Here is a 24,756-nt window from a genome sequence, read left to right as displayed (position 1 = left end):
AGTAGAATTCAAGAACAGGACACATGTCTTCTGACTACTAGTTTACTACTGTATTCACTGGATCACACTACTACTTATCTACATAGAGTTTATTTCTATTTCATTTCAGGCAAATGGCAGATACACATTCCTTAAATCAGGTTCCCCTAAAGCAGTAGTTCTCAAAATTTTGTACTGGTATCCCCTTTCACTTAGCAAACCTCTGAGTGTGACCCCCCTTAAATATATAAAAAAGTGTTTTTAATTTATAACACCATTATAAGTGCTGGAGGCAAAGCGGGGTTTGGGGTGGAGGCTCACAGCTCACGACCCCCCATGTAATAACCTCATGACCCCCTGAGGGGTCCCAACCCCCAGTTTCAGAAACCCTGCCCTAAAGCAAGGCCACACATGCCAAGGAGCACTGTCAGAGCCAGAATCCACATTTGAAAAGCATACATGCATCAACTCTAGTTTCAGCTTCTTAGGGCACATTAAAGGAAAGTATTTTACCAGTTTTCTTGCCAAAAACAAGCTTCACTTGAACCAAGAGGTTTTTAATCCCCTCTAACCAACAAATTGAATGAAACAGTAGGCCTGTAAATGTCTTGACTCATTAGGCCAAATCTAAAGTAAACCTGCAGATCTATAATGCCCTAAAGAAGCCCTACCTGAACTTCCAGGTCTGTAACCATCGCCACGATAGCCTCCTGGGCAGTGATGGGGGTGGGAAAGCATAGCATCGGCCCCTTTCCCTCCCTCTTTGGGTATGTCTACACTACGAAATTAGGTCGAATTTACAGAAGTCTATTTTTTAGATTGATACAGTCGATTGTGTGTGTCCCCACACTAATGAACTAAGCACATTAAGTCAGTGGAGTGCGTCCACAGCACCAAGGCTAGCGTCGACTTTCGGAGCATTGCACTGTGGGTAGCTATCCCACAGTTCCCGCCGCCCACTGGAATTCTGGGTTAAGCTCCCAATGCCTCATGGGGCAAAAACACTGTTGCGGGTGGTTTTGGGTACATGTTGTCAGTCGCCCCTCCCTCTGTGAAAGCAACAGCAGACAATCATTTCGCGTCTTTTCTCCGTGCGGGCGCCATACTGCTTTCAGCAGACAGTGCAGTAGGACGGCTAACCGTCATCGTGATCCACCACTTCCGCTCCCACTCTGCTCTCCTGATGCTATGAATCCACCTCGCAGGTCTTCTATATGACCATTGTCATCCACCGCTTCTGCTGGCACTCTGCTCTTCTGCTCTCCTGGTGGTCTCGCAGGGCCGCTTCCACTGCAACTCTGCTCAGCTGCTCTTGTCTCACCACACCACAGAAAGCGTGCAGCCCACTCAGCTGTTGTGTCCTGGCAGCAGACGGTGCAGTAGGTCTGCAAAACTGGTCATCCAACCACCGCTTCCCCTGCAACTCTGCTCTCCTGCAAACGCCATACCACGGCAAGCATGGAGCCCGCTCAGATCATCGCAGCAGTTATGAGCACTGTAAACACCTCATGCATTATCATGCAATATATACAGAACCAGAACCTGCAAAAGCAGGCGAGGAGGTGATGGACACGCGGTGATGAGAGTGATGAGGACATGGACACAGACTTCTCTCAAAGCATGGGCCCCAGCAATTTGGCCATCGTGATGGCAATGGGGCAAGCTCATGCCATGGAAAGCCGATTCTGGGCCCGGGAAACAAGCACAGACTGGTGGGACCACAAGTGTTGCAGGTCTGGAACGATTACCAATGGCTGCGAAACTTTCGCATGCATAAGGGCACTTCCATGGAACTTTGTGACTTGCTTTCCCCTACCCTGAAGTGCAAGAATACCAAGATGAGAGCAGCCCTCACAGTTCACAAGCGAGTGGTGATAGCCCTCTGGAAGCTTGCAACGCCAGACAGCTATCGGTCAGTCGGGAATCAATTTGGAGTGGGCAAATCTACTGTGGGGGCTGCTGTGATCCAAGTAGCCAACACAACCACTGAGCTGCTGCTATCAAGGGTAGTGACTCTGGGAAATGTGCAGGTTATAGTGGATGGCTTTGCTGCAATGGGATTCCCTAACTGTGGTAGGGCGATAGACGGAACGCATATCCCTATCTTGGCACCGGACCACCTTGGCAGCCAGTACATAAACCTAAAGGGGTGCTTGTCAATGGTGCTGCAAGCACTGGTGGATCACAAGGGATGTTTCACCAACATCAGCGTGGGATGGCCGGAAAAGGTACATGACGCTAGCATCTTCAGGAATTCTGGTCTGCATGAAGCAGATGCAGCAAGGGACTTACTTTCCAGACCAGAAAATAACCACTGGGGATGTTGAAATGCCTAGAGTTATCCTTGGGGATCCAGCCTACCCCTTTATGCCATGGCTCATGAAGCCATACACAGGCAGCCTGGACAGTAGTCAGGAGCTGTTCAACTATAGGCTGAACAAGTGCAGAAAGATGGTAGAATGTGCATTTGGATGTTTAAAAGCGCGCTGGTGCAGTTTACTGACTCGGTTAGACCTCAGTGAAACCAATATTCCCATTGTTATTACTGCTTGCTATGTGCTCCACAATATCTGTGAGAGTAAGGTGGAGATGTTTATGGTGGGGTGGAAAGTTGAGGAAAATCGCCTGGCCGCTGACTACGCGCAGCCAGACACCAGGGCAGTTAGAAGAGCACAGCAGGGCGCGCTGCACATCAGAGAAGCTTTGAAAACCAGTTTCATGGCTGACCAGGCTACGGTGTGACAGTTCTGTTTGTTTCTCCTTGATGAAAACCTGCCCCCTTGGTTCACTCTACTTTCCTGTAAGCCAACTGCCCTCCCCTTCGATAACCGCTTGCAGAGGCAATAAAGTCATTGTTGTTTCAAATTCATGCATTCTTTATTAATTCATCACAAAAATAGGGGGATAACTGCCAAGGTAGCCCAGGAGGGGTGGGGGAGGAGGAAAGGACAAGGTCACACTGCACTTCAAATTACTGAATGCCAGCCTTCTGTTGCTTGGGCAGTCCTCTGGGGTGGAGTGGCTGGGAGTCCGGAGCCCCACCCCATGTTCTTGGTCGTCTGGGTGAGGAGGCTATGGAACTTGTGGAGAAGGGTGGTTGGTTACACAGGGGCTGCAGTGGCGGTCTGTGCCTTTCCTGCACCTAAACCATACGCCGGAGCATATCAGTTTGATCCTCCAGTAGCCTCAGCCTTGCATTCTGCCTCCTCTCATCATGGTGCCACCACCCTTCCTCTTGATCCCACCATGTCTCCTGTTTCTCTCGCCCCCTGTCCTTGCGTTCATTTTGTGCTTTCCTGGACTCTGACATTGTCTGCCTCCACGCATTCTGCTGGGCTCTTTCAGTTTGGGTGGACTGCATTAGCTCAGAGAACATTTAATCACAAGTGCATTTTTTTCACCTTCTTATCTGCACTAGCCTCTGGGACAGAGATGCTAGTGGCAGCGTTGAAACATCTGTAGCTGCGGGAGGAAAAAAAGGGAGAGTAAAATTGAAAAAGACACATTGGCCATTTAAAAGGAGGGGCTGATGTTTTCGGGTTAATGTGTAGCACAAACCCAACTAACCCCCCCCACCCCAATCCTCTGGGATGATCACTTCAGCCTCCCCACACCACGTGGCTAACAGGGGGTATGATTTCTTTTTAGCCACAGGCAAACAGCCCAACAGGAACGGCCACCTCTGAATGTCCCCTTAATAAAATTCCCCTGTTTCAACCAGGTGACCATGAACGATATCACTCTCCTGAGGATAACACAGAGAGATAAAGAACGGATGTTGCTTGAATGCCAGCAAACACCGGGACCACACGCTGCCATGCTTTCTTATGCAATGATTCCAGACTACGTGCTACTGGCCTGGCATGGTAAAGTGTCCTAACATGGAGAACGCAATAAGGCTGCCCCCCCCCGAAACCTTTTGCAAAGGCTTCGGGAGTACTTCCAGGAGAGCTTCATTGAGATGTCCCTGGAGGATTTCTGCTCCATCCCAAGACATGTTAACAGACTTTTCCAGTAGCTGTACTGGCCACGAAAGCATCCCAAGTCTTCAGGGCAAATTAATCATTAAACACGCTTGCTTTTAAACAGTGTATTATATTTACAAAGGTACACTCACCAGAGTTGCCTTCTCTGCCTTCAAGGCCTGGGAGCCCAGGTTGGGAGGGTATTGGCTCCAGGGTGATCAACAGTTCCTGGCTGTCAGGGAGAATGGTTTCTCCGCTTGCCTGGTGTGCGCTATCTTCAACCTCCCCCTCCTCGTCATCTTCCTTGTCCCCCAAATCCTCATCCCTGTTGTGTGAGACTCCCTTGCAGGAGTCTACATACAGGTGTGGGGTAGTTGTAGAGGCACTCCCTAGAACTGCATGCAGCTCATCATAGAAGCGGCATGTCTGGGGCTCTGACCCCGAGCGGGCATTTGCCTCTTGGGTTTTTTCGTAGGCTTGCCTGAGCTCCTTAAGTTTCATGCGGCACTGCTGCGGGTCCCTGTGATAGCCTCTGTCCTTCATGCTCTTGGAGATTTTTGCAAATATTTTGGCATTTCGTCTTTTGGAATGGAGTTCTGATAGCATGAATTCATCTCGCCATACAACGATCAGATCCGGTACCTCCGATTCGGTCCATGCTGGAGCTCTTTTGTGATTCTGGGACTCCATGGTCACCTCTGCTGATGAGATCTGCACGGTCACCTGTGCTGATCAGCTTGCCACACTGGCCAAACAGGAAATGAAATGCAAAAGTTTGCGGGGATTTTCCTGTCTACCTGGCCACTGCATCTGAGTTGAGAGTGCTGTCCAGAGCTGTCACAATGGAGCACTCTGGGATAGCTCCCGGAGGCCAATACCGTTGAATTGCATCCACATTAACCCAAATTCGACGAGGCGATGTTGATTTCAGCGCTAATCCCCTTGTCGGGGAGGAGTACAGAAAAAGATTTTAAGAGCCCATTAAGTCGACAAAAATGACTTCCTTGTGTAGATGGGTGCAGGGTTAAATCGATCTAACGCTGCTAAATTCGACCTAAACTCGTAGTGTAGACCAGGGCTTTGTTGCTCCTGGATGTGCCGTCCTGCACTTCCTCTGGAGAAAGGTGGGGCAAAACGGTGCAGGAGCAAGGTGAGTTCATGACCCTCCTTGGGGGCATGGGGGTTGGGTGGCAGGCTCCAGTAGTGGGAATTCAGGAACTTGGCCGTGCGGCCCCAGGCTCAGACACTGGGGCAGCAGGTATTGACCCCGCACCACCCTCCTGCCCAGCTCTGGCCACTCAGCCCTGGACTCCAGCTGCGGGGCTTCAGCCTCTGGCCCCGGGTTCCAGTTGTGTGGCATCAGGTGCTGGCTCCCGGCTCCAGTCCCGACCTCCGTCTGCGCAATGACAGGCGCTGTCCACAGGCGCCGACCCCCAACCCAGCTGCACAGGAGCAGGCTCCAAGCATGGGGCTTTGGGCGCCAACCTCTGGCTCTGGCTGCAGGGCAGCAGGTACTGACCCCTGGCCGCAGAGCTTCAGTCGACCTCTGGCCCCCGGTTCCAGCCGTGCGGTGGTGAGCGCTGGCCCCGGTCTCCAGCCACTCCTGCCTAGCCCCTGGTGCTGATCCCCTGCCCCCACTGCACAGCAGCCGGCGCCAACCCACAGCTCTGTTCCCAGGCTCTGGCCACGTGGTGCCAACCCCTGGCCCTGGCCACGCAGCGGCGAGCGCTGACTCCTGGCTCCAGCCACGCATGCCTGGGCTCCGGCACACAGCTCTGGGCTCTGGCCGTGTGGCGGCAGGCACTAGCCCTGGGCGCTGACCCACAGCTTCATCTCCCTGGCCGCAGGCTCCGATCCCTGGCTCCAGCCACACAGTTCCCATCCCCAGCTCCAGGTTCTGGCCGCGGGCACTGAGCCCTGGCCCTGGCGGCATGGCAACAGACATCAGGCTCTGGCTCTGGCCACACAACAGTGGGGCTCCTCACCCATCCCCATCGCCCCTGGCCCCTGCTGCCTCCCACAGCCATGTATCCATCCCTCTACCCCCACCCCACCCCCAAGGCCCCGCTGCCTTCCTGGCCCTGCATCCATTCCCTCCCCCATTGCTCTTGGGCCCCACATCCATCCCACCCTTGCCTCTAGCCCCTGCTGCCTCCCTCTTTGGCCCCCCGATGCAGGGCTTAATGGGTCCTGGGGCTTACTGAGAAAAGTGATATTAACAAACATGCAAGTATCACTTTTCACAGCAGACTTACTAAAGTCTGTAAAATGTGATACTTGCATGTTTGTTAATATCACTTATCACTTTTCATAGCCTCCCAGGTAGGGACTCAGTGTGCTGTGATATTAACAAATATACAAATATCACTTTTCACAGCAAGCCCCAGGATCCATTAAGCCCTGGACGGGGGGGCTGAAGGGGGAGGCAGCATTATTTTTGTTATTGAGTTTGCCAAAAAACCCTACAAATATACATTACAATGATTGGGATGTCAATCTGTGCATATTTGTTTTTTCTAAAATTAATTACCGGTAAGTATTTTAGGAAAAAATTGTCAGTGCGGCCACCAGTGGCTGCACTCTGAGGTCACCAAAAAGCTGTTGTGAGAACCCCTGGCCTAGACCTCACCTCTCTTAGGGTATGTCCACGCTGCAATTCAAACCCTGCAGCTGGGCTGTGCCAGGCTCACGGGGCTTTGATTCCAGGTTGGTTAACTGCAGTGCAGACACTAGGCCTCAGGCTGGAGCTCAGGCTCTAGGACACTGTGAGGTGGGAAGGTCCCACAGCTCAGGCTGCAGCCTGAGTGTCTACACTGCAATCAAACAGCCCCTTAGCTCGAGCCCTGTGAGCCCGAGTCAGCTGTCCTGCGCCAGCCATGGATGTCTAACTACAGTGTAGACATACCCTGAGACATGTTCAGGCAGATGAAATGAACTTGTTTAAAATGTGTTCCCGGGGCTATTAAATTTGTGGCAACTGATTGTTACAGGTAATAAACACTGTAGTGTCCCTGCTAGACCAAACCAATAGCTGGCACTGGCTGCTTCATGCTAAATGTTTAAAGAAACTCGAACAACCTGTTTAGGCTTCACATTTGCCATACCCTAAGATTATAATATACTCTGGGAGGAGTGGAGGCACACTGCACTTTAAATGTATATTTTGATAGCTCTTTCTGTAATTAATTCAAATAAAATTCATATATAGAAAGGAAAAAACAGCAATCATTACTAGAAGCAAAGGAAAGGCCATTGGAATGTAGCCAGATTTACAAAAGGTACCACCCACATGCAGGGAGAAAACACGTTTCCATTATAACCAGGAATCCTAGTTTTCTGGGATAAAAAAGCCCCAACATTCTCTGCTCTGTGGAGGTGGGGTGCAGAAGCGGGTGGAGGGGGACACCCTGACACTAGCACCCCTCTGTCGCCACCCTGCACAGCAAGCAGAAGGCTCCTGGGAACAGCTCCATGGCAGAGGGCAGAAGCAGCACAGGGCAGTGGGGGGAGGGACAGCTGAACTGCCCGGCAATTGTTAGCCTGCTGGGCAGCTGCTGCAAGGGAACTTAGGGGAGCTGATGGGGGGCTGCCGACTCACCCTGGGTTGAAACCCCCACCAGCTAGCTCCAACAGGCTGCTCTTTGTGCAAGCAGTGGACAAAGCAGGTGGCTGCTAAACAACGTTATAAGGGAGCATTGCACAACTTTAGACGAGCATGTTCTCTAACAGATCAGCAACCTAACCATGAAACAACATTAACTGGATGAAGTTAAGTGAGGAGTTACTGTATTTACAATTTTAAAGTAAGTTTGAAGCCTACCAGTAACATCAGAGTTCCAGTATGAATCTGGAGAAAAGCCTGTTGAGAGTCTTTGGTTTAAGTTTAGAGGCAAGAACAACAAGGGTGATGTCGTGGTGTGCGTCTGCTATAGAGTACCAGACTAGGAGGATGAGGTAGATGAGGCTTTCTTCGGACAACTAACAGAAGTTTCCAGATCACAGACCCTGGTTCTCATGGGGGAATTCAATCATCCTGATATCTGCTGGGAGAGCAAGACAGCAGTGCACAGACAATCCAGGAAGTTTTTGGAGACTGTTGAGGACAACTTCCTGGTGAAGGTGCTGGAAGAATCAACTAGGAGCCGTGCTCCTCTTGATCTGCTGCTCACAAACAGGGAAGAAGTAGTAGGGGAAGTAGAAGTGGGTGGCAACCTGGGCAGAAATGACCATGAGATGGTCAAGTTCAGGATGCTGACAAAAGGAAGAAAGGAGAGCAGCAGAATAGGGACCCTTGTCTTCAGAAAAGCAGACTTGGACTCCCTTGGGGAACTGATGGGCAGGATCCCCTCGGAGGCTAATATGAGGGGGAAAGGAGTCCAGGAGAGCTGGCTGTATTTTAAAGAAGCCTTGTTGAGGCTGCAGGAACAAACCATCCCAATGTGTAGAAAGAATAGCAAATATGGCAGGTGACCAGCTTGGCTTAACAGAGAAATCTTCGGTGAGCTTAAACACGAAAAGGAAGCTTACAAGAAGTGGAAACTTGGACAGATGACCAGGGAAGAGTATAAAAATATTGCTTGAGCATGCAGGGGTGTAATCAGGAAGTACAACTGGAACTGCAGCTACCAAAAGATGTGAAGGGGAACAAGAAGGATTTCTAGAGGTATGTTAGCAACAAGAAGGTGGTCAGGGAAAGTGTGGGACTCTTACTGAATGAAGGAGGCAGCCTAGTGACAGATGATTTGGAATGCTTTTTTTGCTGCAGTCTTCACAGACAAGGTCGGCTCACAGACTTCTGCACTGGGCAGCACAGTATGGGGAGGAGGTGAGTGAAAGAACAAGTTATGGACTATTTACAATGCATCCGAGGGTGCTGAGGGAGTTGGCTGATGTGATTGCAGAGCCATTGGCCATTATCTTTGAAAACTCATGGCAATCAGGTGAGGTCCTGGATGATTGGAAAAAGGCAAATGTAGTGTCCATCTTTAAAAATAGGAAGAAGGAGAATCTGGCGAACTACAGACCGGTCAGGTTCACCTCTGTCCCTGGAAAAATCATGGAGCAAATCCTCAAGGAATCCATTTTGAAGCACTTAGAGGAGAGGAAGGTGATCAGGAACAGTCACCAAGGGCAAGTCATGCTTGACTAACCTGATTGTCTTCTATGATGAGATAACTGGCTCTGAGGATATGGGGAAAGCGGTGGATGTGATATACCTTGACTTTAGCAAAGCTTTTCATACGGTCTTCCACAGTATTCTTGCCAAGAAGTTAAAGTAGTACGGATTGGATGAATGGACTATAAGGTGGATAGAAAGCTGGCTAGATCGTTGGGCTCAACGGGTAGTGATCAACAGCTCTATATCTAGTTAGCAGCAGGTATCAAGCAGAGTGCTCCAGGGGTTTGTTCTAGGGACAGTTTTGTTCAACATCTTCATTATAGATTCACAGATATTAAAGGTCGGAAGGGACCATTATGATCATCTAGTCTGACCTCCTGCACAATGCAGGCCACCGAATCTCACCCACCCACTCCTGCAATAAACCTCTCACCTATGTCCGAGCTACTGAAGTCCTCAAATCATGATTTAAAGACTTCAAGGTGCAGAGAATCCTCTAGCAAATGACCTGTGCCCCATGCTGCAGAGGAAGGCGAAAAACCCCCAGAGCCTCTTCCAATCTGCCCTGGAGGAAAATTCCTTCCCGACCCCAAATATGGCGATCAGCTGAACCCTGAGTATGTGGGCAAGATTCACCAGCCAGATACCCAGGAAAGAATTCTCTGAAGTAACTCAGATCCCATCCCATCTAACATTCCATCAAGGGCCATTGGGCCTATTTATCATGAATAGTTAAAGATCAATTAATTGCCAAAATCATGTTATCCCATCATACCATCTCCTCCATAAACTTATCAAGTTTAATCTTGAAGCCAGATATGTCTTTTGCCCCCACTGCTTCCCTTGGAAGGCTGTTCAAGAACTTCACTCCTCTGATGGTTAGAAACCTTCATCTAATTTCAAGTCTAAACTTCCTGATGGCCAGTTTATATCCATTTATTCTTGTTTCCACATTTGAGCTCTCACTGAAGCTTTTCCCACAGTGCAGGCACTTACAGGTTTTATCTCCTGTGTGGGTTCTCAGATGTGAAATGATTAAAGCTTTTCTCACAATCCAAGTATTTATAGGGTTCTTCTCCTGTATGGGTTCTCTGATGTATAATAAGGGCTTATGGTGCATTGAAACGTCTCACACTGCAGGCATTTTTAGGGTCTCTCCCCCATATGGATTCTCCCATGGTTAATAAGGCCTGAGAGCTGAATGAAGCTTTTACCTCAGTCCAAGCATTTATAGGATCTCTCCTGTATGGTTTCTCTCATGGTTAATTAAGACTTGAGCAATAAATGAAGCTCTTCCTGAAGTACAGGCATTTATAGCACGGTTTCTCAAACTGGGGTCCGGGGTCCGCAAGGGTACTCCAGTGGGTCAACGAGTCATGTCCGGGGCTGCTGTCCCCGCTGATCAACTCCTCCCCCTCCCTCCCAGTGACTCCTGCATGCCACAAAACAGCTGTTCAGCAGTGTGCAGGAGGCACTGGGCGGGAGAGGGAGGAGTGGGGATGGGGCGCGCTTGGGGGAAGGGGGCAGAAAGAGACAGGGAAGAGGAGGGGCAGGGGTGGGGGCTTGGGAGTAGGGGTGGAGTGAGGGCGGAGCCTGTGGCTGAGCGGTGGGCTTGCGGGGGTCCTTGAAAATTTTTAAATCAAAGGCGGGTCCTCGGGTTGTTAAAGTTTGAGAACCGCAGATTTATAGGGTTTCTCACCAGTGTGGAGTCTCCCATGTCTAATAAGATGTGCCCTCCGACTGAAGCTTTTCCCACTGTCCGAACACTTATAGGGTCTCTCTCCAGTGTGCAGTCTCATATGAGCAGTAAGATTTGAGCTCCGATTCAAGCTTTTCCCACAGTCCAAGCATTTATAGGGTCTCTCTCCTGTGTGGGTTCTCTCATGGCTAATAAGGCCTGAGCGCTGACTGAAGCTCTTCCCACAGTCCAAGCATTTATAGGGTTTCTCTCCAGTGTGGATTATCCTATGGCTAATAATATTTGAGCTTAATGATCTGGATGATGGGATGGATTGCACCCTCCGCAAGTTCGCGGATGACATTAAGCTGGGGGAGAGATAGATACGCTGGAGGGTAGAGACAGGGTACAGAGTCACTTATACAAACTGGAGGATTGGGGCAAAAGAAATCTGATGAGGTTCAACAAGGACAAGTGCAGAGTCCTGCACTTAGGACGGAAGAATCCCATGCACCACTACAGGCTGGGGATCGACTGGCTAAGCGGCAGTTCTGCAGAAAAGTACCTGGGGATTACAGTGGTCAAGAAGCTGTATATAAGCCAACAGTGTGCCCTTGTTGCCAAGCAGGCTAATGGCATTTTGGGCTGCATAAGTAGGAGCATTGCCAGCAGATCGAGGGACGTGATCATTCTCCTCTATTCGACATTGGTGAGGCCTCATCTGCAGTACTGTGTCCAGTTTTGGGCCCCACACTAAAAGAAGGATGTGGAAAAATTGGGAAGAGTCCAGCAGAGGGCAAGAAAAATGATTAGGGGGCCGGAGCACATTACTTATGAGGAGAGGCTGAGGGAACTGGGATTGTTTAGTCTGTGGAAGAGAAGAATGAGGGGGGATTTGATAGCTGCTTTCAACTACCTGAAAGGGGGTTCCACAGAGGATGGATCTAGACTGTTCTCAGTGGTACCAGGTGACAGAACAAGGAGTAATGGTCTCAAGTTGCAGTGGGAGAGATTTGGGTTGGATGTTAGGAAATACTTTTTCACGAGGAGAGTGATGAAACACTGGAATGGGTTACCTAGGGAGGTGGTGGAATCTCCTTCCTTTGAGGTTTTTAAGGTCAGGCTTGACAAAGTCCTGGCTGGGATGATTTAGTTGGGGATTGGTCCTGCTTTGAGCAGGGGGTTGTACTAGATGACCTCCTGAGGTCTCTTCTAATCCTAATATTCTATGGTTCTATGATCAATGCCCATACTTATACAGCCCCAAATGCCGTTAGCCTATCCCTACCCTCCAGCATATCTACCACTCCTCCCAGTTTAATGTCATCTGCAAACTTGCTGAGGGTGCAGTCCACGCCATCCTCCAGACTATTAATGAAGATACTGAACAAAACAGGCCCCAGGACCGACCCTTGGGGCACTCCGCTTGATACTGGCTGCCAAGTAGACATGGAGCCATTGATCACTACCCATTGAGCCCAACGATCTAGCCAGCTTTCTACGCACGTTATAGTCCATTCATCCAGCCCATACTTCTTTAACTTGCTGGCAAGAATACTGTGGGAGACCGTATCAAAAGCTTTGCTAAAGTCAAGGAATAACACATCCACTGCTTTCCCCTCATCCACAAAGCCAGTTATCTTGCCATAGAAGGCAATTAGATTAGTCAGGCATGACTTGTCCTTGGTAAATCCATGCTGACTGTTCCTGATCACATTCCTCTCCTCTAAGTGCCCAGAATTGATTCCTTGAGGAGGTGCGCCATGATTTTTCCAGGAACTGAGGTGAAGCTGACTGGCCTGTAGTTCCCTGGATCCTCCTTCTTCCCTTTTTTAAAGATGGACACTACATTAGCCTTTTTCTAGTCTTCCCAGACCTCCCCCAATTGCCATGAGTTTTCAAAGATAATGGCCAATGGCTCTGCAATCACATCAGCCAACTCCTTTAGCACTCTCGGATGCAGTGCATCTGGTCCCATGGACTTGTGCTCGTCCAGCTTTTCTAAATAGTCCCAAACCACTTCTTTCTCCACAGAGGGCTCGTCACCTCCTCCCCATGCTGTGCTGCCCAGTGCAGTAGTCTGGGAGCTGACCTTCTTCGTGAAGACAGAGGCAAAAAAAGCATTGAGTACATTAGCTTTTTCCACATCCTCTGTCACTAGGTTGCCTCCCTCATTCAGCAAGGGGCCCACACTTTCCTTGACTTTCTTCTTGTTACTAACATACCTGAAGAAACCCTTCTTGTTACTCTTAACATTTCTTGCTAACTGCAACTCCAAGTGTGATTTGGCCTTCCTGATTCCACTCCTGCACGCCTGAGCAATGTTTTTATACTCCTCCCTGGTCATTTGTCCAATCTTCCACTTCTTGTAAGCTTCTTTTTTGTGTTTAAGATCAGCAAGGATTTCACTGTTAAGCCAAGCTGGTTGCCTGCCATATTTACTATTCTTTCTACACATCGGGATAGTTTGGATTCTTTAAAATACAGCCAGCTGTCCTGGACTCCTTTCCCCCTCATGTTATTCTCCCAGGGGATCCTGCCCATCAGTTCCCTGAGGGAGTCAAAGTCTGCTTTTCTGAAGTTCAGGGTCTGTATTCTGCTGCTCTCCTTTCTTCCTTGTGTCAGGATCCTGAACTCGACCATCTCATGGTCACTGACTCCCAGGTTCCATCCACTTCTGCTTCCCCTATTCATTCTTCCCGGTTTGTGAGCAGCAGGTCAAGAAGAGCTCTGCCCCTAGTTGGTTCCTCCAGCACTTGCACCAGGAAATTGTCCCCTACAATTTCCAAAAACTTCCTGGATTGTCTGTGCACCGCTGTCTTGCTCTCCCAGCAGATATCAGGGTGATTGAAGTCTCCCATGAGAACCAGGGCCTGCGATCTAGTAACTTCCGTTAGTTGCCGGAAGAAAGCCTCGTCCACCTCATCCCCCTGGTCCAGTGGTCTACAGCAGACTTCCACCATGACATCACCCTTGTTGCTCACGCTTCTAAACTTAATCCAGAGACTTTCAGGTTTTTCTGCAGTTTCACACTGCAGCTCTGAGCAGTCATACTGCTCTCTCACATACAATATAACTCCCCGACCTTTTCTGCCCTGCCTGTCCTTTCTGAACAGTTTATATCCATCCATGACAGTACTCCAGTTATGTGAGTTATCCCACCAAGTCTCCGTTATTCCATCACAATTCCTTGACTGTGCCAGGACTTCCAGTTCTCCCTGGTTATTTCCCAGGCTTCTTGCATTTGTGTATAGGCACTTGAGATAACTCGATGATTGTCCCTCTTTCTCAGTGTGAGGCAGGAGCCCTCCCTCTGGCGCTCTCCTGCTCGTAATTCCTCCCGGTATTCCACGTCCCCACTTACCTCAGGGCTTTGGTCTCCTTCCCCCAGTGAACCTAGTTTAATGGAGCTATGCCAGTTCACACCAACAGAGAATCTGCCCCTGTATATTCTGAATAGTCTGAATGATGTTTCCCTTGGACTGCTCTGTACATGAGGCGATTTCATTCCCAAATGACCAGGCTAGAATCTGGGGAAGACTAGAGCCAGTACTCTGTGGTATACAGCACTATCATGCCTCTGGTGGCACGATCAGTTTCTGCAGAATTTAAGTTGTCACTTAAAAAAAAAAAGCCTCTATCTGAGGTGCATGCTGCCAAGAAGAGGGGTTGCTGTCAATGCTCAATGTTCTCTCAACATTTCTTTGGAATTAAAAAGACACAAGTTGTTCTTCACACCTCAGTGTGAACATGAGATGAATGTACCTTATCTTGTATGAAAATTCAGAAATACTAAGAGAAATTCTCCAAGACAGAATGAACTTCCTGACTGGTCAGTTAGTTATTAGGCAATCACTACTGAGATTCCTTTTTTAGTAACAGAATTGAACAGCTGGTAGCTGAAAGTTTTATGAAACCAGCAACTTCCTTAACAACGTCTTCAACTACCCCATGTCTGCAACAGTATTAGGGCAAGGTCTCTGATTTTTATCCAGGGAAATCTTATTGTATCTAGAGAACATCTGATACATAAAGAAGCAGTAGGCAATGGATAAGTTTTGTATGGTGATAAGAAAATCTCCTTTGTGATCCATACAGCACCATAACTGCCCAGAGTGATAAAACATTCATAATCAAAAGAATACCAGTACTCATTTCTTTAAATATAAATCAAAGTAAGCCTCAGCAATAAGTCAGGCTGCCAATCCAGCCATCAATGCTGCAGCAAGCAGAACAGAGGGTGTCATGGAAAAATCACCTGTTTTTCCAAATCACTTCCCTTTCCTCTACTACATAATTTCTGTGGTAATAGTAAACAACAAACAAACAGGTACCGAGTATATTTCAGGCTGTTCAATGCCCTTTATCAGATAAAGAGAAGAAGTTACTCACCTTGTGCAGGAACGATGGTTCTTCGAGATGCGTCCCCCTATAGGTGCTCCACTGTAGGTGTGCTTGCATCCCTGCGCTGCTGATCAGAGAACTTTGGCAGCAGTGTCCGTTAGGCCCTCATATATGCTGTCTCCCCTCATGCCCCGCCACCAGGCTAGTCAGTGCATGCGGGCTAATCCCCCTCAGTTCCTTCTCTACCGCAGGGTCATACACAAGAACTCTGAAGTAGAGGGGAGGAGGGTGGGTTGTGGCGCACTTAAAGGGACAACACGTCTCGAAAAACCATCATTACTGCACAAGGTGAATAACTTCTTCTTCGAGTAGTGTCCCTATGGGTGCTCCATTGTAGGTGACTCCTGAGCCGTATCCCCACTGGAGGGGTGGGGCTTTGCAGGGGGGTCAGTTACAGATGAAAATACTGTGGAGTGGAAGATGGTATCGGAGGCGGAGTCCCCAGTGATCACATAATGTTCTGCTTAGGTGTGGACTGATGCCCATGTCGTCACTCTTCAGATCTCTGAGATAGGGACATTCTTGAAGAAGGTGACAGAGGAGATCAACCTCATGGAGTGTGTGGAAATACTATCTGGCGGAGTCATGTTGCAGATCTGATAACATTGTTCAAGAGCCACTTGAAGAGTCTCTGGGCTGATACTGCTGAGCCCTTAGATCCTTCCGCAATAGAGAGGAAAAGTTTAGGAGATACTTCCTGAAAGCCTTCGTCGTATTCAGGTAGAAGGCTAGCGCTCTCCTGACATCTAGTGTGTGTAATATAGCCTCCCTGTTGTCATGGTGAGGCTTGGGGTAGAAAGTGGGAAGATCAATCAATTGGTTCATGTGGAATGGGGACGTTACCTTAGGGATGAATTTTGGATGTGGCCGACACATACCGAAAAAATATTGTGTAGGGGAGATGTGCCATCAGAGCTGCCATTTCTCCTATTTCCACTACATGCATCTGACGAAGTGGGTATTCACTCACGAAAGCTTATGCTCCAGTATGTCTGTTAGTCTATAAGGTGCCACAGGACTCTTTGCCGCTTTTACAGATCCAGACTAACACGGCTATCCCTCTGATATTTCTCCTATTGTCTTTGCTGAGGTGGTTGATATCTGAAAGGCCATCTTTACTGAAAGGTGTGTAAGCGAGCAGGTGGCCATGGGTTTGAAGGGAGGTCTAATCAAGTGTTTCTATACCAGGTTCAGGTCCCACAAGGGGGTAGGATGTCGGGGTTGGGGGGAAATGTTTATTATATCCCCTGAGGAATCGTTTAGTGGTCGGGTGTGGTAACACTGAGTATCCCTCTACTTGGTGGTGAAAAGCTGCTATAGCCACTAGGTGGACCCTGAGTGAACTGAGAGATAGTCCCGAATATTTTAGTCAGTACATAGTCTAGGATCTTCGGAAGAGTGACGGATGTTGGGGAGATGGAAAGTACACCAATTTCAAAACCTGGACCACTTTTGTAGGTAAGTATGGTGTGTTGAGGACTTTCTACTACATAGTAATACCTCTTGTACCTCCTTCAAGCAAGAGCTCTCTATACGTTTGAGCCATGGAGTCACGCCTTGAGGCGAAGAATTCTCAGGTGGGATTTAGAGTGCATCCTTCATTTTGTGAGAGGCGGCCTGGAATGCATTGCAGAGAGATCTGCAGGCATGTCGCGAGTTGTGACAGGTAAAGGTATCAGTTCTGTCTCAGCCAAGTAGGAGCAATCAATATGATGTGTGTTCCTTCTCTTTTTATTTTTAATAAGACCTTTGCCAGTAAGGGGAATAGAAAAAGTCATAGAGAAGGTCCCTGCCCTGGGGAGAAGGAGAGCATCACCCAGGGAGCATTGCCTCATCCCTGCTCTGGAGAAGTAGTACGGACATTTTTTGTTCAGGTAAGTGGCAAACTGTTCTGTGCTTGGTGTCCCGCATTGCCTGAATAGGCCATGAAGTACTGCTGTGTTTATCTCCCACTCATAGTCGTGTAGGAATTTGCAACTGAGACTGTCCGCTATTGAATTTTGAGTGTTGGAAGGTAAGCTGCTGCTAGTATGACGTCATGGGAGATGCACCGGTTCCATAGTTTCATTGCTTCTGCACAGAGGGAGAGTGATCTAGCTCCCCTTTGTCGATTTATACAGTACGTACATGCTATGTTGTCTGTTAGGACTCTCGTGTCTAATCCCTTGATCAGTGGGAGGAAATGGGTGCAGGCCTCCTGAGTTCGAGGGAGTTGATGTGGAGGGCTATCTCCATGGATAACAACCTGCCTTGTGTTGTAAGGTCACTTAGATACGCACCTGATCCTATGAGGGATGCGTTGGTGATAAGAAGCAGAGACGGAGAGGTTTGCAAAAAGGGAATTCCTTTGCAGACATTTGTTGGGTCTTTCCACCACTCCAAGGAGTTTTTGACGCTGGTGGGTAGTGACAGGGAGTTTATCTAGGGGTTTGTCTAGCCTGTCTCTGTTTGGTCAGTAGACTGAGCTGAACCACAAGTGAAGACATCGCATGTATAATCTGGCATGTGGTACTACTGCGGTGCCCATGGTCATATGCCTCAAAGTTTGAGGCGGTGTTTGGTTGACATTTGTGGGCTGTTTTAAACAGTCTCTATGAGTACTGTCAAAGAGAGGAATCTGTGCTGAGGTAGGAGGGTTCTGGCTTGTAATGAGTCATGGTCAGTGCCTATGAACTCCAGGAGCTGCACTGGAGTGAGGGTTGATTACTGGCAATTGATCAGTAGGCCCAATTCCATTACCAAGTCTACTGTGGATCTGGTGAATTGGCAAGCCTCTGAGGAGACAATCATCCAGGTAGGGGTAAATCATGATCCCCTGGGAGTATAAGTGCATTGCCACTACTAAGAGAACCTTGGAGAATACTCTTGGAGCTTATGACAGCCCGAAGGGGAGTACTCTGTACTGGTAGTGGTCATGTTCTAGGGTAAGTCTGAGGAACCGTCTGTGAGACGGCAGGATTGAGATATGAAAGTAAGAGTCCTAAAGGTTGAGGACGCCAAAAACCAGTCTCCCTGTTTCAGCGGTGGAATAATCGTTACTAGAGTGAACATCTTGAATTTTTGTGCTTTGACATATTTGTTGAGTGCTCTGAGGTCTAGTATGGATCTCCAACCTCCCTTCATCTTGGGTATTAGGAAATAGTAAGAATAAAAACCTTTGCTTCATAGAAGTACTGGTTCTATCGCGCTATCTATTTCTTGTCGTACTAAACTCTTGTGAGCAGGGTCACTGTAGAGGGAGAGGGAAGAGTGTTGTCAAGGGAGTAAGGAGATAAAATGGATGGAGTACCCAGTGCAAACAATTTCCAAGACCCAGTGGGGCTGTCTGAGGGTCTGCTCAAGGAGCATGCCAGGGCTGCGGGGAAGACTCCCATGCCAGAAGATGACTCGGTTCCGAGGTCCCGGTCCCGAGAAGAGGAGACACCAGTACGTCCGATACATAGAGGTCTCTCAAGAGCCAGAATTCCAGCAGCACCAACCGACTCGGTGCTACTGGCGGTATTGAGGGGGTTGGTGATCTTGCCCACACCAACTGCTCCGGTGCTGTATGGGGCATTGATGACAGTACTGATGGAACCATGTGTATGGCAGTGTCTTCTTAGTGGAGTGCTGGCACCTGTCTTTGTCATTGGGTGCCGTTGACTCTGTGCCTGTACCCATCAGGTCCTTAGGCATATTAACGACACCTGCCACTCCAGATTTTTGTGAGCCATGGTACCAGGCTGGGACTGTCTTGGTGCTGATGGTACCGACGTGCTTGAGATTGTTTAAGGCTGACTTGGGGCTCACTCTGAGGACTTCCTACTATCTTTTTCAATGACTTACGAAAGGAGTCAGTGACTGATTTCTTCAACCCACAGTCCTTGGATGTTGAGGGCTGTGGGGAAGAGTCACGTCTGCCAGGTGACTCTTGGCATGGGTCCGGGAAGGACTGGAGGGCTGCCTCCATGAAGATGATCTTCTGTCTCAACTGCCTGTCCTTGCAAGACCTCGGCCTGAGTTACTGGCAGAGACCATACTTCTGTGGAATGTGGCCTTCCCAATGGCAGCATATGCACCAGGAGTGCTTGCCTGCTACAGGGATAACCTCTTTGCAGGAGAGACACTTCTTGAAGCCCGGTGAACCGGGCATACCCCGTTGGCGGAAGGATCCCTGATGAAAAAGGGGGAAACAATAAAGTCTTTTTGTTTTGTTTGAGAAGAAAGTAAAATGAGAAAAACTACAACTAAGACTGGGGAGACTAACTAGCTATAGAAATGTAAAAGAAGGTAATTGTCGGAAATGGACTGCTCCATCTCTAGCCAGGGGCAGTTGAGAAGGAAGTAAGGGGGGTTAGCCTCGTGCACCAGGAGAGATAGCGCACGCATGGGCATAATGGACACTGCTACTGAAGTTCTCTGATCCACAATGCAGGGACACAAGCACACCTACAGTGGAGCACCCATAGGGACACTAGTCAAACAGGAAGGGTTATATACACAGGAGTGTATAACATGGAGGTAATTGTAGAAATGTAAAGACCCCACACACAGGAAGCATTACAGAGATTTAGGGGACTGTAACGTATCTAATCAAATTAATCTCCAATTTGCCACAATCAATTGCTCAAGATAGATGCTGCATAAGGACTCCACTGAAAGCTCCTGGAAAGACTGGCAAGGAAAAAACTTACAGTATTTACAAAGTTATCACAGATCTACCAGAGACAAATAGCCGAAACTGTCAGTCAACACAAGCACTTAATCTCTTTCCAGAGCCCTTGTGTGTCGCCAGTATTGTATGGGGGTGTAAAAACCAAAAAGGGGGGGGGGGGGAATCAAAAACTGACAAGGTGAGTTACACGCTGAAGTCTGATGTAAGAGTTCTGCAAGAACAAAAGTTGAGGTGAGGGTATTAGTAATTCATAGCTGGAAGAGTTACAGAGTAACAAGGAATCAGAATACAGCAAAGCTTCTCATGCATGCACACACAACATTACAACCCTTCTGATAATGCATACTCAGAAACTAGAGGCACCATACACTGCTGTAACTCTTGTATTTCCTACTATTTACAGAATCTACTGAATGTTCATTACTTTCATTGTAGTTTCTTGCACTCATTTTGAGCCCTGGTACATTAGCACCCTGAGCATGTTTCATTACTAGCTGAGATTCCCAGTTCCAAGTAAGCTAAGGTTTTATTTGCTGAAAAGCGCCAGTCCTCAGTTTGGTGACAGTGAATGCTCCTGGTCTGGAGTCTCACCTGTAAACCACAGCTGGGATACGTTTCCAGGACCGAAAACTTGCCACACTCTCCAGCTCCTTGTCTGTGATCCAAGCGGGAACTATGAGCTCCTGTGGGTAGCTACCACAGAGCCTGAGTGGAAAGAGGAAGTGAATGGTTAAATGCAGCAGACAAATAGCAGATTCATAACCTACTGACAATACAAAATAAAAGGCTGTACAAGCAAACGAAGAGCTGTTCATTTCGCAAGCCATACTATTTGTGAGCTCCTGATCAATCATATATGCTGCTACAATCCTCTTTATCAGACATTAAAGAATACAGTGGACCAGAACCTTAGCTGGTGTAAGTCAGCATAGCTCCACTTATATCAATGGAGCAGTGCTGCTTTCACCATTTCAGGATCTGACCCAGCGTTTCCTTAGGAAAATTATAACCCAATGGTATTGAACTCCAGCTGCCAGGAACACATCAAAACAGAAGAGAAATTCCCCATCTTTCAAAACCAAAGAGTTAGTAATTCCACTCTCTTCTATAAGCTCATATCACAAAGCCACTAGGAATGGAGTCATTATGGCCTGGCAGAGTTGGTCAGCAGAGGATATATGTGTAAAACTGAACCAACGTATCAACCCTTTCGGAAGGTAGGAACTGGATTGTGCTGATTTGTGGTGATTTGGCAAAATGGCACTTTTCCCTGTGGACTGCCATCTTCTGCTCCAGAATTTAGTGAAAAGAGTGATGTGTGCTAGAGTTACACAAAGTGTCTGTAAGATTAGCTTGGAGAGGTGTGAACAGTTCCCATTCATTACTATAGGGTATTAATTCTTAGACAAATGATGTTTATATAAATGTCAACTTTGGTAACTACTTAACCACTAACTCAAACTTGCAAACAAAAAAAGGACACTCATATTTTGAAGATCAACTCAATCTACTATGACAGGTTTCAGAGTAGCAGCCGTGTTAGTCTGTATTCGCAAAAAGAAAAGGAGGACTTGTGGCACCTTAGAGACTAACCAATTTATTTGAGTATAAGCTTTCGTGAGCTACAGCTCACTTCATCAGATGCATCCGATGAAGTGAGCTGTAGCTCACGAAAGCTTATGCGCAAATAAATTGGTTAGTCGCTAAGGTGCCACAAGTACTCCTTTTCTTTTTTCAATCTACTATGCGTGGATTCTCACTGAATCTCAGTGAGTATAAGAGAATACCAACACTTCCTTCTCCCACCCCCCGCCCCAATCTGACCAGTGGTTGAAAGGAACCTTCCAAGAATGAACTATAACAGCAAGGTTATAATTCTAACCAATCAGAACTCTGGAATGACAGAACATCTTTGTCTCTAGCTGCTTTTACAGGCTGCCTGTCATAAACAGAAAGGGAAGGCTAACCACCTTTAAATCCCTCCTGACCAGAGGAAAAAACCCTTTCACCTGTAAAGGGTTAAGAAGCTAAAGATAACCTCGCTGGCACCTCACCAAAATGACCAATGAGGAGACAAGATACTTTCAAAGCTGGGGGGGGGACGGACGACAAAGGGTTCTCTCTGTCTGTGTGTTGCTTTTGCTGGGACCAGAGCAGGAATGCAGGTCAGAACTCCTGTAAAGGGCTAATAAGCAATCTAGTTAGAGATGCGTTAGATTTTGTTTTGTTTAAATGGCTGATAAAATAAGTTGTGCTGAATGGAATGTATATTCTTGGTTTTGTATCTTTTTGTAACTTAAGGTTTAGCCTAGAGGGATTCTCTATGTTTTGAATCTGATTACCCTGTAAGGTATTTACCATCCTAATTTTACAGAGGTGATTCTTTTACTTTTTCTTCAATTAAAATTCTTCTTTTAAGAACCTGATTGCTTTTTCCTTGTTCTCAAGATCCAAGGGTTTGGGTCTGTGTTCACCTATGCAAATTGGTGAGGATTTTTATCAAGCCTTCCCCAGGAAAGGGGGTGTAGGGCTTGGGGGGATATTGGGGGGAAAGACGTTTCCAAGCAGGCTCTTTCCCAGTTATATTTTGTTAGACGCTTGGTGGTGGCAGCAATAAAATTCAGGGACAAAAGGTGAAATAGTTTGTACCTTGGGGAAGTTTTAACCTAAGCTTACAAAAATAAGCTTAGGGGGTTTTTCATGCAGGTCCCCTCATCTGTACCCTAGAGTTCAGAGTGGGGAAGGAACCTTGACACTGCGTAACTCATCTTTGTAACAAAAAGCCTGTATAACTGTGGAAGCAGCAGGAGACAAGGAGAAACAGCACGATGCGCCAGCCAGCTCTACACAGATAACACTGTCCACAGACCATCACTTGGGAACTCTTACCGTAATGTTTTAAAATTGCATTTCATTTCTCATCCAAATTTAAGCAGATGACTGGGGGGAAAATTGTGAGCCCATAAAGAATGTCTTCCACAGCTTGAGATAAATTGCAGGGAACTGAAAATATTTTCTTCCAATAAGGGTAACAGAAGTGGAAGTAATTACAAAAAATAAGTCATGCATTTTCCCCCAATTCAGGGTAGCACGTAAGCATGTGCCTAAGTTTATTTCTATTCAGAAAAGCACTTAAGTACATGCATAAGTGCTTTCCTGAACAGGACTGCTTTCCTGAATTGACACCTCAGACTCTAAAAACGCCAAAGGGAAAAAATTATGGTTTTCCCCCATTGTGCTTCTTTACGATGTATAAATAAAAAAGGCCTCTTTTCTTTTTTAAAAAAATCTTACACATGTCAAGAATATCTAGTCTTGCCTCCCAGTTTTGTTGGAGGACTCCTGTGAAACTAGAGAACTGGAGTGGGAACTTTCTCAGATCTCAGTTCAAAGGCCTGGGTATTAGAATCTTTGTGGAAGATTGATTCTTCCCCGTCTTTGTCAGGTGTTTGAGGAAAACAGTTGCTAATAAAAGCAAAATATTTTAAACAGTCTGAATAAGAATAATTTCCCTTCTCGCTTGGTCAGGTTTCACTTTCTTGTAATGTTATAGTCCCTCTAGTTCTCCTGTCCTCCACGGAGTCTTCCAGCAAGAAGAACAGAAAATCAAGACCTGATATCTCTAATTAAAAAAATATATATACTTGAAAGCCCACTTTAAGGCATTCTTTATAAATACATAAATCAGCAAAAAGAGCAAAAGCTTATTTTTCCCTTTTTGCAGATTTTCTTTCATTGCAGAACTTCTCCATTTTAAAACGTTCCAGTGACCTGCTACATGAGGATTAGTGTTTTGACAGGGCACTTGGCTGTGAAGCAACAGTCTACAGAGATTCATACAACTTACTTGTATTTCTCATTGATATTGGATATCCTCCAGGAATTGTGCATATCGAAACCCATCCGTTCAACTTCATTTTTAAACCTCGAAGTTACATGCTCCCCTGGATATCAAAGGCAGACAGAGGAAATAAATCAGAAGCACAAGGAAAGGTTTCTACTTTCCAAAATAGGTTGAGAAACACACAACTACACTCATTCAGGAAACAGGACAGTAACAGGCACTGTGCAGCAGGAAAGCTGTATACATTTTTAACCCCCACACTGAAAAATCCATATCAAGCAAGAGTAAAACTGTTTCCCATGATGACCCTCAGTAATTGACTCTTCACACAGTAAAGAATAACTAATTTTTTTTTAACAGTATTGTGTCTAAGTTCCTGTAGATTCATACAGGAAACACCAAACTTCTGTGTAAATAGCAGACCAGATTCAAACACATTAGGAAAAACAAGTATAATTTAGATGAGTATGCTCTAATGAAGTCCAGAATACAATCTACCACAGAGGGATAAGTTCTATTAATGTCTCCTTTCCAGAGCGCAGGAGAGTTTTGTATCAATGAGAAATAAATTAAGCTCTGGTCTGCCTGATTCCCAGATGGAAGGAACAGATGGTCTAATGCAGTGGTTCTCAAACTGTGGGTCAGGACCCCAAAGTGGGTCATGATTCTGTTTTAATGGGGTCGCCAAGGCTGGCGTTAGACTTGCTGGGGCCCAAAGTCGAAGCCTGAGCCCCACCACCATGGGGGCTAAAGCCCAAGCCCCACCACCTGGGGCTGAACCCAAAGCCCGAGGGTTTCAGCCCTGGGTGGAGGGACTCAGGTTACAGGCCCCTCTTCCAGGGCTGAAGCCCCTTGGACTTCGACTTTGGTGCCCCCATCCAGGGCTGTGGGGCTCCGGTGGGATCAGGTTTCAGTACCCACTCCTGTGGTCATGTAGTAATTTTTGTTGTCAGAAGGGGGTCACGGTGCAATGAAGTTTGAGAACCCCTGGTCTAATGGATAGGGCAGTAGGGCACTAACCTGGAACTCAAGAGACCTTGGCTCAATTCCCAATTCAGCCTTTCCTGTATGACCTTGGGACAAGTCACTTAATTTACCCTGAGCCTCAGTTTC

At 47.3% G+C, this 24,756-nt stretch overlaps 1 protein-coding gene and 1 pseudogene across 6 annotated transcripts in view; both read right to left on the bottom strand.

Annotated features, from left to right (window-relative positions):
- Nucleotides 1–24,756, bottom strand: part of MTMR3 (myotubularin related protein 3) — a 249,364-nt gene that overhangs the window by 30,894 nt on the left and 193,714 nt on the right. For all 6 annotated transcript variants that reach the window (XM_074973297.1, XM_074973296.1, XM_074973300.1 and 3 more), the window contains 2 exons: nucleotides 23,647–23,743; nucleotides 20,391–20,504 (listed from right to left, as the gene is read on the bottom strand). In XM_074973297.1, the coding sequence (XP_074829398.1) occupies nucleotides 20,391–20,504; nucleotides 23,647–23,743 (211 nt within the window). The remainder of the gene's footprint in view (nucleotides 1–20,390; nucleotides 20,505–23,646; nucleotides 23,744–24,756) is intronic.
- LOC141999520 (uncharacterized) lies at nucleotides 1,644–10,862 on the bottom strand (annotated as a pseudogene).

This window comes from Natator depressus, chromosome 15 (assembly GCF_965152275.1).
Source record: "Natator depressus isolate rNatDep1 chromosome 15, rNatDep2.hap1, whole genome shotgun sequence".
In the NCBI taxonomy this organism is placed as follows: Eukaryota; Metazoa; Chordata; order Testudines; family Cheloniidae; genus Natator; species Natator depressus.
The sequence above is the reverse complement of the archived record's forward strand: the minus strand, read 5'-3'. Positions and strand labels throughout refer to the sequence as shown.